Here is a 13,841-nt window from a genome sequence, read left to right on the forward strand (position 1 = left end):
GCGGCAAGGGTAGCAAGCTGCGCGAGTGCCCCAACTGTCCCTCCTCCTTCCACCCTGTATGCAAGCGCGAGTGGCTGGTCACTATCATACGTGAGTGTCTTATTGTCCTTGCAATAAGGGTAATTTTGCAACAACAGTAACACTTATTACTATAACTGTCCCTCGTCATTCCACCCTGTAGGTATGTAGGCGCGAGTGGCTGGTCACTATCATACGTGAGTATCTTATTGTGCTTGCAATAAGGCTCATTTTGCAACAAAAATAACATTTATTACTATTAATTTACTGTCCCTCTTCCTTCCACCCTGTATGCAGGCGCGAGTGGCTGGTCACTATCATACGTAAGTATCTTATTGTCCTTGCAATAAGGGTAATTTTGCAACAAAAATAACATTTATTACTATACTGTCCTTCTTCCTTCCACCCTGTATGCAGGCGCGAGTGGCTGGTCACTATCAAACGTGAGTATCTTATTGTCCTTGCAATAAGGGTAATTTTGCAACAAAAGTAACTAAAGTAACTTATTGTGCTTATAGTAATAAGTGTAGGAGTGCCCCAATTGTACCTCTTCCTTCCACCCTGTATGCAGGCGCGAGTGGCTGGTCACTATCATACGTAAGTATCTTATTGCCTTGCAATAAGGGTTATTTTACTATAACCCTCCACATTCCCTGGTGCCTCGTCTGTGGCAAGGGTAGCAAGCTGCGCGAGTGCCCCAACTGTCCCTCTTCCTTCCACCCTGTATGCAGGTGCGAGTGGCTGGTCACTATCATACGTAAGTGTCTTATTGTCCTTGTAAAAAGGATCATTTTGCAACAACAGTAACACTTATTACTATAACTGTCCCTCGTCCTTCCACCCTGTATGCAGGCGCGAGTGGCTGGCCACTATCATACGTAAGTGTCTTATTGTCCTTGTAAAAAGGATCATTTTGCAACAACAGTAACACTTATTACTATAACTGTCCCTCGTCCTTCCACCCTGTATGCAGGCGCGAGTGGCTGGTCACTATCATACGTAAGTGTCTTATTGTCCTTGTAATAATATTTTGCAACAAAAGTAACACTTATAGTTATTGTTCTTATAGTAATAATAAGTGTAGGAGTGCCCCATCTGTCCCTCTTCCTTCCACCCTGTATGCAGGCGCGAGTGGCTGGTCACTATCATACGTATCTTATTGTCCTTTTAATAAGGGTAATTTTGTAACAACTTTTACTATTAAGTGAGATTTTATTGTTCTCTACTAGCGGCCGCCCGTGACTTCGTACGCGTGAACCCCGTTTGATCCCGAAATTACGTTTTTTTTTTAGGAATTTCCCGGAAATTATTCGAATTTTTCTCGCCGTAAAAACCATCGTTAGACTTCAACGAACATTTAAAAAAAAGAATAGGTAAAATTGGTCCAGGCGTTGTTGAGTTATGCGCAACCAACACATTTTGCGATTCATTTTACTAGCATTCACTTCATCTTAACGTATGGTAAAATGTAGTGTTTGGCCTACACTCCCCACTTTGACCAGACGGGTTTTTTAATCGGTAAGTTTTTCATAGTAGATCCCCTGAATGTGGGGAGAGACCCACATAACCCGCCCACTTATGGAAATGCAATCGAACTCATTTTCTAAAATACTTACAGCACTCTTCTTTTAAAACTTCCAGACCGCAAGAACCCTCCCAAGAAGGCAGCTAAACAGGTGACCCTAGTAGAGAAGATTCTCTCCAGCACGAGAACCATCTGTTCAGTGCGCAAGGAGCGGGAGAACATTGATCTGTGTCCCAGCTGCATGTGGGGACCGAGAGTGGGGTAAGATACTTCTATTATAACTAGCTGTGCCCGCGACTTCGTACGCGTTAAATACAAATGAGTAGGTCATCTTCATAGAAACGCACCGAGCGCGCCAATACGTATGCGGCGCGCACGCACACACTGACAAAATTCGGCGCAACACCCCGCTAATCCACACTAAATTCGCCACGTTTCTATGAAGATGACCTACTCATTTGTATTTACTCTGGTATGCGTGAAAACCCGTTTTCACAACATTTTTCATTGTTGCTCTGCTCCTATTGATCGTAACGTGATGTATAGCCTATAGCCTTCCTCGATAAATGGGCTATCTAACACTGAAAGAATTATTCAAATCGGACCAGTAGTTTAGCGCGTTCAAGTAAACAAACAAACGCTTCAGCCTTATAATATTAAGTATAGATTGAAAACAGTACTTTGTGCAGTTATTATAGGTGCTATTTTTCTACAAATCTGTTATCCTAGGCGCAGACCACCACCGATTTTTAGTTGGTTGTAGGTCGGGCTGTTGATCAGTATGGAGATGTATGAAAGTGCGCACATTACGCCGTATCGGCCGATTCTTCATACTTAGAATCGGGCCCAACTATCGGCCTACTAAAAGTCGATGGTCTGCGCTTAGATTTAAGCATCCTGTATGACTAAAAGTAGTCTAAACTAAAAGTAGGGGTGTTTTTTCTCAAATCAACAGGTAAAAACAAAGGTAGGTACATAGATTTTATTGTAAATGCAAAATATATCTAAATTACCAATAAATGATAATTTAACAAAAGATGTGTTAAAAATCTTATCATTTTACGTGACTAACGTAGCCATCACAAAATCTAAGTATGTAAATAGGTAAAAGCTTTTATTGGCATCAATGAAATCGTTAATATAGGGGCCTAGAATAGCGAGATAATGAGTAGTGATTAAAAATTGAGAATAACTCTATTTTGGATTAATTAGGGATGTTTCCTGTGTAAAAAAGCAAAAGTTAGAATAATAAAATTAGTCCGTCGGTTCAAAAAATACACGTATTTTTAACTTTTTCAAACTACTGAAAATTGAAAGAGATAAAAGCGCGCCAATGTTCAAAAGAAGAGGCTTGTGACGTCAAGACGTGCGTAAAAGTGTAGCACTTTGTGACGTCACGCGGAACTTCAACGCATCATAACTTCGTAATTACTTGTTTGATTGACAAATTAAAATACGTGCCCAATCTTTTTTTTTATATATTTTTTTTTTAGGAAACTAGCCTTTTCAAAAAGTCGGTGGTGTCAATAAAGTCCAAAATCGTTCCAGCTACGACGACGTAGTCTTACTAAATTCGCTTTTATTTCTATTGCCAATAAAGTCCAAAATCGTTCCAGTTACGAAGACGTAGTGTGGCACAAGCAATATCTTACTAAGTTCGCTTTTATTTCTGTTGTCAATAAAGTTTCAAAATAAATCTAGCTACGACGACGTAGTTACCGTGACGTAGTCTCAAGTCTGGCACAAGCCATAGCTTACAAGCTCCTCTTTATTTCTGTTGTCAATAAAGTTCAAAATCATTCTAACTACGACGACATTCTTGCTAAGTTCGTCTTTACCTATATCTTTTGTCAATAGAGTCCAAAATCGTCCAAAATAATTCCAGCTACGACGACGCGACGTAGTGTTACTAAGTTCGTCTTTATATCTATTGTCAATAAAGTCCAAAATGGTTGCAGCTACGACGACGTAGTGTGGCACAAGCTGGGCACGTGCGCGTGGTGGCCGGCCCGGGTGCTGCCTCCGGGCTGCGTGCCGGCCTGCCTGCTGAGCAGGACCCACTCGCCGCGCCAGTGGCCGCTGCAGTACTACGGTGAGTCGCTAACATTTACTACATTAGCCACGCTAAAGGATTGTTCTATCTTTCTTAAAGTTTCCAGAGCAGAAGCACGACCTCTTCGCTAGCTATAGTCTGGTCTGTGAGAATTTTGTCCAATGACCCCAAGCTACCCATCCTTATCGCTCGCGCGTAATTATATTGCTGTCGCGACTGTGCGACGGGCGCCCGCAGTGAGTGTGCGAGCGCGACAGTAACATAATTACGCGCGAGCGATAAGGATGGGTAGCTTGGGGTCATTGGAAAACATTCTACGTGCTCACAGACCGGGCTTTAGACGGGTTGGAGAGATCAGGTGTACGCATATTAACAAATATTTCTGTTAGATGTGGTTTACTACTCGGTTTGTAATTTTGTATTAATGTCCTTTGTGTGTTATGTGCTTGGGTAACTACTTGCTTAATGTGTAGAACATTTGAATTGGGTCCATTTTGTATCTGGGAAGAAATTTGTATTTTTAACTGACTTGATTGTCTTCATGTACTAATATCACAAAAATAGGACAGTTTTAATTCCGAAATCACTTCGCTTCAGCATTTTCTATTCACGAAGCGATTTCGCCATTATAACTGTCACTATGTCTAACCCCCCTAGAGTAGGTACGCTAAACTGCTCTTTGGGGGATGCGTGACAGTTATAATTGCGAAATTGCTTCGCTCCGGCGTTTCTGCGCAGTCTTACTTTGTCTACCTAAATACCCTGGTGGTTGGTATCTAACATTGCCCGGGTATAGGTACACTAAACTACTCGTGGGGGGAGGCCAACCGCATGTGCCTGTTATACCTATTGTCCCCTTAGACAAAGTTACAAACGTGACAGTTGTAAGTAATTCAGATATCAGTTCACACCGGCATTTTTCTTTCGCTCCGTGTACTAATCAAAACTGTCATGCACGAATGCTACTTTATCCACTTTAGTCCACTTTTTTGCTCCGTGAAGTGATTTCTAAATCAAAACTGTCACTTTGTCTAACTCCCCTGGTGGCTGGTGTATAATATTGCTGGGTGTAGGTACACTAAACTACTCGTGGGGGGAGGCCAACCGCATGTGCCTGTTTCTGCCGAGCCACACGGCGGCGCTTGAGGGCGGCGACCCGATGCGGCAGCAGGCCGTGTTGGACGCCTGCGACGATTATATCGCTGTATATCTGACGTAAGGCCTTACTAACCTCAGTGGTTTGTAAATTGACCACCATTGACCAATAATTTTAAGGCACAACTTCTCGAAGGTCTCGTATTACAAAGCCTTATTAATAGCCTCGGTCGATGATAAATTGATTCACCAAACAGATAGACAATGAGGGTTTACGCGTATGAAAGATCCGCTAGATGGCGGGACGTGGATGTGGGGTCCGACTGCTGCGTGATTGGTGGATTTTGACATATCTGTCAATGTCATGTCAAAAATAACCAATCATGCAGCATTTGGACCTCGCGTCTACGTATTGCCATCTGGCGGATTTTTCTTACGCGAAAACCCTCATTAGACAAAAAGCTACGGTGTGTATTACAGAACGAAAATAAACTCCATTCAATTTCAAGCATACTCGTAGATTGAGGCTTTGATTTATTTGATATTTATTCGTATTAGTTATATCAATCAGAGGACAGAATCTATGACTTAGTTTTAAACTGCGTCCTAGAAAAGAAACATTCTTTTTGAGAATTCTTGTATTGGAATTGGAATTATTGGTTAATGGGCACATTTACGCCACATTGATCTGAAGCTTTTATAAAATCAAGACTACTTTTGTATTCGTTCTTTTGATACGCTTTTGAAATTATTTATCTGATTTTGCATGTTGAATAATTTTATTTATGTTGACAATGTCGTGGATCGACTGCTTAAATATCAATGTTAATTTTATACTTTTTGACTGCATTTGTTCTTTTGACACGTTTTTTTAATTGTTTATTTGATTTTGCATGTTGAGTAGTTTTATTTATGTTGACAATGCCCAGGGTTGAGTACTTATTCATAACACACCTATGTTATTTCTCACTGAACTCGATTCTATTTAGCATACAAAGTTGAGTATTGCATGTTTAATAATTGTGCAAATGTTCAGGTGTTTCAGTAATCTTTTAAGGTTGTATAAAACAAGAACGCATAAGTAAATGTCTTGCGAGACAATAAAATTATATAAGTATGTGGTTTTCAAAATCATATCTTTTATCTATAAAGATATCAATCAATCTTTAATCTGAAATCATTAAATTACCAGTGACGCAGGCGCAAGATTATGCCGATATTTGATTTAATTTTTAATAGATCGTAAAAAAACGTTTAAAAATCGATCGATCATGTCCTGACAGCTTTACCTAGGCTAAGCTGATAAAATCAGCTGCAAATTATTGATTAATCTTTAATTTAAGCCTGGTTGATAAATAATTTTGTAGAAAGTGATATCTTGATTGTGATAATAAATCTATTAATTCTTTTGATTTGAATAACCTTGATTGTGTTTACCACCCTTGGACATAACGCCACCTTGTCCCAAACTTAGCAAAGTTTGTTATATGGATGGATATTTAAATACATTTTGAAATGTGTTTAACAAATCAATTTGCTATACTATTTGTCACATTAGTAAGTGCATACGAACCAGTTGGTTTACATTGAAAACAACAAAATTCCAATTGCAACGCTTTATTTCTTTTTAAATAAAAATAATACTTTTGTTTTATATTCAACGTCTAGCAAAAGCAATGTGTGATTACACAATTTAAAAAAATATTTTGTACTTAAATTTAAAAGAACATAACAATACACACAGACGTACATAAATACAGGGTGTAATGTACAGATTGGCAGAAAACTTTAAAATTACTGTCCTAAACTTGATATACCATATTTGGCGCTTATGAAACAGGCTGAAAACTAGTTTTGCCAATCCATGGACTTGAATCTATTCATTTCATATTACTAACCATAATATAGATTTAAGAATAAAAATGGCTGGTTTAAAACTTGATTATTGCTATAATTGGTAATAATAATAATAACTGAAAGTATAGCCTTAAGTAATCACAAAATTTTTTGCAAATCTGTGCCTTTACGCCCTGTATACATTTTTATAAAATTATCACAATCTCAATGTTACATTACACATTTTCTCTCCATTGTCACGTTTGAGGTGATAATCGAAAGATTTCATGTTCGATGTATAGGTTATATGGCGCAGTTACACTATGCGGGAAATTAATTGAGACAGTGTAAACGCGCACTTCAGTTAGTTTCGCCGTGCGTCGCTCATACTTCGGTGTGCGTACTCGCGCTTCGTCTCGGTCAATTTGCCGCATAGTGTAACTGCGCCAATAAGGATATCTTTGTTAAAATACCCACACCGAGTCAAACTGTACAGTCTACGTCAAAAATATCCTTCCAATGCTTAATAATAACTTTACATTTTCATACAGTACAAACCCCATACGGCGTAACTGTTAAGATGTTTCTAGTACTGTCGCCAGCAAATCAACAACAAAATTACAAACTTCCCCAATCGATTTTCAATTTTATCCATTTAGATTTAAGGTTGAAATTCGTGGTAGGTTGATGTGCTCTCGACAATACAAATCTTAAGCTTGGCACTTGAAGTGCAGCTTTAGCCTTATATAATAGTTAAAAAGCTTATTCCATACATTTAAGAAATACTTGCATTAATTTAAATTCATTCACATTACATTATACTACAGTATATTTTAGCACACATTGCACAATCTAGAGTGGAAAATTAAAATCTCAACATGAATAATAAGTTCAACCTTTAAATTGACCTTATTTTGTTCAGCCAAATAAATTTGTTCGTCGGATGAAAAGAAACCATAATATGTTTGCTTTAAAAGTACAAAAATGCTTTTGACATTTTTACTTCGCGCTAGTTGAAGCTAACTAAAGGTTGCATAATTTTATTATTGTCGGTTAGGATTTGCTAATTTAATTTATTCAGTGTTATTTTTCAGGAACATTTTATTCCTTGTCTTACAGAAATACCAAGTACATTTCGGATCCGACAAAGAAGGTAAGTTAAGAAGTTAAAACACTGGTATGGTAAAGGTTTTTATACGTGGAATCACTAATCTAAAATTTATTCTAACGTGTAATAAATATTAAAATTTTGGCCTGTCTGTGCCAAAACGCTCCAATCATCAATGTATACAGTCAGCGTCAAATAGTTCGTGTCACCCAAAGTGGCCAAAATCTCAGCCTTATTCCAATTTTAACAAAGACGTGTTGCGAATTTTGGCTACTTTGGATGATACGAACTATTGGATGTTGACTGTACCAGGATTAATGTTAATCACCGTTTGTTTCAAAGCCCAAAACAAATTCGCTAGAGGATAAATTTTCCTCAACATGTATCAAACGACATTGGACGCTTGACTTAACACATGTAACGTTTAGATGTTGACGACATACTACGACATTTCCCGATTTGTTCAGAAATGTCGAATTTAATGGTATTTGCCGACTTCTGGACAAATATTGGACCAATTTAGCACAAACAAGACCAAGGTACAAGTAAATTGCACTTGTTATTGTTATTTTTAGAATTGACTCATTACGTCTACACCCACGGGTGCTCGGAACTACCATACATCTATGGTTTTATAAAGGCATCGCTGTATTAAATTAAAATAATCTAAACGCAAACATTCACTAATTTTCACGCCATATTATAATCTTATTTAAAAATATAATACAGGGTGTTAAGGTCTAATATTTATTTTTGTTAAAAATAAACATTAATTTAGTCGAAGTTCAGCATCCGAAACACCCTGTATACATGTGTAATATCCATATCCGTATATACCAAGTTAAGTCAATATTCCGAATCATCACTCGACAAACGCGCTCCGTTCTACACACAGATATTATATCTATATCTGTGGTTCTACACATGTTAAAAAAGTATAAACAGATACATACAGATAAATAAAGATCACAGACATCAACAAGTACATTAACTTTAATTAACCGTCTCTAAATTGATTGTTTATTATGAGGGATTGAACATTTACAATGGAATTTTTGTACAACACATAATAAAAACATAAAAATATTTAACACAATGACAAATGTGTCGTTTACTATAGCGCTTCACTGAGACAGTGCTTGAGGTATAGGAGCGGCACAGGAGGGGTGATTTAGACATAATTATTATGCCGTGAGAGAGCATACAAATCTGAAGTCTCGATGACGTTTGACGTAACAAAAAACACCCTCCCGTGCCGCTTTAATAAACGTTTGTAACAATGTTCAATCCGTCATAATAAAGCAGCAATATAACAATATTTCACAGCTTATCAGAAGCAGTATGCCATCATAATATAGGTACTATAGCCTGACCAGGAACATAAAAACCCTGGCATAGAGGCGCGTCAATTGCATTTGATAGTGCAACACTGAGTACAGTCGTACCTGTGTTAAATTAATAGGCTAACTTTATGTATCAGGATTCAGGATTACGGGCTAATTTGATATTTTCATAAATTAACGAAAAAATATTATTAAGGTAACCCGATTTAAATAAATTAAATGAAACCATCAATCGAACTAGTAGATTTATTTTATTACTAGCTTTCCGCCCGCGGCTTCGCCCGCGTGGAATTTTGTTTGTCACAGAAAAACTTTATCGCGCGCGTCCCTGTTTCAAAAACCGGGATAAAAACTATCCTATGTTCTTTCCCGGGACTCAAACTATCTCTATGCCAAATTTCATCAAAATCGGTTGCGAGGTTTAAGCGGGAAAGCGTAACAGACAGACAGACAGACAGAGTTACTTTCGCATTTATAATATTAGTTGGGATGGGATTCATCAATAATCAAATTCAGAACTTGAATATTCAACTGCAATGTCTGCTCATGAACGCTTCAAACTCGGTACTTCTTTCCCAATCCCATAAAATTCAACACTTAGAAAGTGACAAAATTTTTAAAATAGGTAGTTGAAACAAACCACAGCTAATTTTCATAGTGGACTGTACTATACGATAAACATGTCAATCAATTTGACAACCTTTGTCGGAAACATTATTCAATGAAAATATTGTCCGAACCCTTAGTATTTCTCTTCGACAAATACTTTAACACATAGTGAACCACTTTTCTTTCACGACTATAAAAATATTTTAGCAATTTAATTCATAAAACCAATTGCGCACATTTAAAATAAAGTTTGTTTACACTTTGACAGCAATAGACTGACATGCAAGGTGACATGTCAATGAAGTTTTCAGTTACTGTTGCCATTAAAAGAAATTAGTACCATTAGTTTTCCGCAACATGGCGAGGGTTTTTATGTTCCTGGTCAGGCTATAAATAGTAAACTGGGTGCATTTGAAATCATTAAACCAAAATTAAATAATATTCACATGCCGACAACATCTTTTGTGTAAATATCCTAACATGGTTACTAAATTTTTAATAAAATCTGAACAGAAGATATAAAGAAGTAGGAAAGGCCAAATATGGGTTTAGAATACCAAAGGTTGTCTATGTTTCTTAGGCACATAGACAAACGCTGAGTAATAGTCATAAACATAGCACACAATAGAAAACGGTACTTTACATTGTGACCGCAAATAATGAAAGAAATGAGTTGCCTTATTTGCACGGACTTATCTGTAATAGTGCATGTAAAACACTGGTGACTTCATATTCTGACATCAGTTATATGCCTAAAGGTATTAAAATGGTGTGATTCTGCCATGAATACCTCGAAATATTTAGTTTTGACTGAACTGTCCTAGTGAGACATCTTCTTAATCCATCCATCCATTCATCTCACACATAGGGAGATACTAGCATGAAGGACAGAGCAAGATAAGACCCGAAAATACAAAATGAAGTAGGAAATAAACCCACAAAAAAGGCCTTATGTAATCCTCAAGATCCATATTTTAAAACTAAAATCGTGTTAAAAATAGAGAAGTTTCAATCGATTCTGACGTAGAAATATAGGTACAATACAAGACAACATTTGTTAGGAGTTATGTTTATGTTTTAAAGTTTATAAGAACTTGTGTGTCTTCATTTTCAGATTGGAAACTTCTTACGTTTTTAACATTCATGTGCATCTATTTATATCAAGACAAAAAAAACTTGTTATCGGCATGTAACATGACTGATGATCTACTTCGACCGATATTGATGGCACACCGACTCAGTCAGTAGGTACTTCAGGACAACACTATCTTCGCGTAAATGACATCGCAAGCATCAAGTATGTTCGGTCACGTACACCAAAAGGCTGATCATTATCGAATTGATAATGTTCCAGCTGTAGGTATCGCATGAAGTATGCGAGCTTTACTGGATTTTATAACACATTATTATGACAAGTCTCAAAGACAGATAAAATATCTAATTTGAGTTTTTCCGGAGAATTGCACACTCACTACGTACTCAATACAATATTTACTCTACATTAGTGACACTTCTGTTGTCTCTAAAGTTGGTAATTTTCTTCTTACTGAATGCTATTATAGCGCTGTCGAAACAATATTTTGATGGTCTCATTATTTCATATCCGTTAGAAAAATCCTTATAAGCACAACAGAAGTCCCACAAATATCTAACTAAACCTCTTAATCATAGAGATAAAAATATTTTCACAGTCGAGCTCATTCATTAACGGTATCCCGTCCACGGCTTTTACTTCAATAACTGTCAACACAGTTATTTACTTGTTACCACACATACTAATTACACCAAGATAGTGCTATCCCAAGTAAATAAATGCATCAAATATAGGTACAATCCATGGAAGCTACAACAACAATGCACATTTACATCTATACAATATTGTAACTTACACTTTACAGGCCGCTGCGAGTCTATTCCCCGGGACCAATGACCAAGGCGCTAACAGCGAAGAACAGGAACACTAAACCACCGATTATGGTAACTGTGGAAGGAGAAAAAAAGATCATATCAAAATATGGTCCTTCGAGCCGGATACCTCTATTCTAAGAACTAATCTTTTCTAATACACCTGTGACAAAAAGAGAAGACAGGAAAGTCAGTTTACAATTATTTTGCGGCATCACTGTCATCAGCTAAATATATTTTTTCTGTTTCATTTCTTTCAACTGGTACCAATCGCCCCAGTGCGAGAGAAATGGTGAAACCGACCGAAGAAACCCCTAGCATTTAGGAACCGATCTCAAATTCACCAGTTGCATTACGGCCGCTAGCACCACCGTTGCCAGCTGGGACTTCGCAAGGTAGGTTACTGAGGCCACTTGTAGAAACCTTAAGATCTGCAACAGTTCTGCAACTCGCCAGTTCTTCTGCGCTACCAAGCAGTATACTTACCGCATCAGGGGTCGCAGGGTACGCTAGCACTGCCGTTGCCAACTGGGACTCCGCAAAGTACGTTACTGAGTCCACTTGGAGAATCATCTAGCATTTGCAACTGTTGTTACCGGCTGAGACTACGCCCCACTCCGCGAAGAACGTTATCCATTAGACTAGAAGGACTATCCAGCATTTAATTTTGTTCGTAAACTCACCATTCGCATCAGGGGTCACAATGTCTGCTAGCACCACAGTTGCAAGCTGGGACTTCGCAAGGTACGTTACTAAGCCCGCTTGGAGCATCTAGTGATTGCAACTGTTTTCTAACTCACCAGTCCTCACAGAAATCTTCTGCGCCACCATCCTTCCTCCGATGACGGCGAGCCCGGTACACAAGGCGTGCCCGAGCGAGCCTCCCACCACTACGCCCACGGCGTTCTCCCGAGTGGCTAGCACCACTGTCGCCAGCTGGGACCGGTCGCCCCACTCGGCGAGGAAGGTCAGAGATGCTGCTTGCAGGAGCACCTGGTATTTGGTAAGTTTATAGTTATTTTGTATCGTGTTTAGGTCAAACGCACTTGCGGATATAGTGAAGTAGTCATTATGTCATAGACTGTAAAGCTTTGTTCATGAACGGACCCAGTTTCTGAGGGCTTAGTGTGAGTTTACATCAAACGTCGTCACTAGCGAGCGCGTTAAAGAAATATAGGTAAATGAAGAGTTAAGTTCTTGAAAGCAGGGGCGCTGGTACAATTCGTCATACATTTAATGTCACTTTTTTATGCAGTTGACATCGAATACGTTTGACGTAAACTCACACTACGCCCCCTGTACACTACAGACTGGGCAGTGGGTAGGCGGCAGCTGCTTTACTCATAGCATAATGGCATGCTTGGAATTTCTCTATGAACTATGCGGAAGATGTTGACATAAACACGCCCTGCTCTAGCTTTTCATTTAAACTTCATGTCTTGAAACTTCACGTGTCTAATTTCGTTTGATATTAATATTATAATTATGTAACATCAGAAAGCACAAGGGATTTTACATGCTTCAAAGTTAACGTCGCGTGATCTAGCTCTTATCAAAACATTATGACTTTTTCATACGTTTAATCCCTAGAATTTTTTAAGTGGTAAGCAAATATTTGAGCAAATTTTTATTACAGTTATAATTAAATGTTATATTAGTGTAGGAAATCTTTCATTTTAATACTTTTATTGTTATATATTTCCCAGTCAAATTATGACCGAGGAAGAAATCAATCTAATTAATTTCGTAAAAGAACTCAATGCAAATACTCACTTTGATTATCGCGTTCCGTTTCCGCCGCCTGTTCTCCGCCTGTCCTTGTTCAAGCATATCCAAGGTCTCCTCCTTGTCATGCTGCAATATTTCAAAGATTTTAATTTACTTAAAAAATAATATACATAAAGTAGCATTTTGGCGGTTAATTAAAAGTAATCAATCCAGTTGATTTATCATCAATCTTATCTGTAATAAAGGATAGACCGATGTCAGGATGATGCGTGTAATTTTATTTAAAAAAAAACTGACTTAATAAGCATCATACTTCCTTGTGGACAAATTCCCATGACTAGTGTCGCTAGACAGACGACATATTGTGTCAGTGGAAATCGTGCAACATTGAGCGACTGACAATGACAGCTTAGCGACACTTGCCGTGGGGTTGTTGAAAAGTATATAGCCTGACCAGTGGGTCTAGTCAAAATGCCATCGCAAACCAATAGGAAGTTTTCACTAATGTCAGTCGCCGGGTCACCAGTAATTCGATTCGAACAGAAAATGGCAGCCAAAATGCACATTGAACCACCAATGACGCGGCGACATAAAAGTTCATTCAAAATCGAATAAAAGTTA

At 38.0% G+C, this 13,841-nt stretch overlaps 1 protein-coding gene across 3 annotated transcripts in view; it reads right to left on the bottom strand.

Annotated features, from left to right (window-relative positions):
• Positions 1-6,292: 6,292 nt before the first annotated feature.
• Positions 6,293-13,841, bottom strand: part of LOC135082642 (putative divalent cation/proton antiporter TMEM165) — a 41,437-nt gene continuing 33,888 nt past the window's right edge. For all 3 annotated transcript variants that reach the window (XM_063977434.1, XM_063977435.1, XM_063977433.1), the window contains 3 exons: positions 13,266-13,346; positions 12,293-12,485; positions 6,293-11,568 (listed from right to left, as the gene is read on the bottom strand). In XM_063977434.1, coding sequence (XP_063833504.1) covers positions 11,498-11,568; positions 12,293-12,485; positions 13,266-13,346 — 345 coding nt within the window. In that variant the 3' untranslated portion in view covers positions 6,293-11,497. The remainder of the gene's footprint in view (positions 11,569-12,292; positions 12,486-13,265; positions 13,347-13,841) is intronic.

The sequence above is a fragment of the Ostrinia nubilalis genome, chromosome 22, assembly GCF_963855985.1.
Source record: "Ostrinia nubilalis chromosome 22, ilOstNubi1.1, whole genome shotgun sequence".
Taxonomy (NCBI): Eukaryota; Metazoa; Arthropoda; class Insecta; order Lepidoptera; family Crambidae; genus Ostrinia; species Ostrinia nubilalis.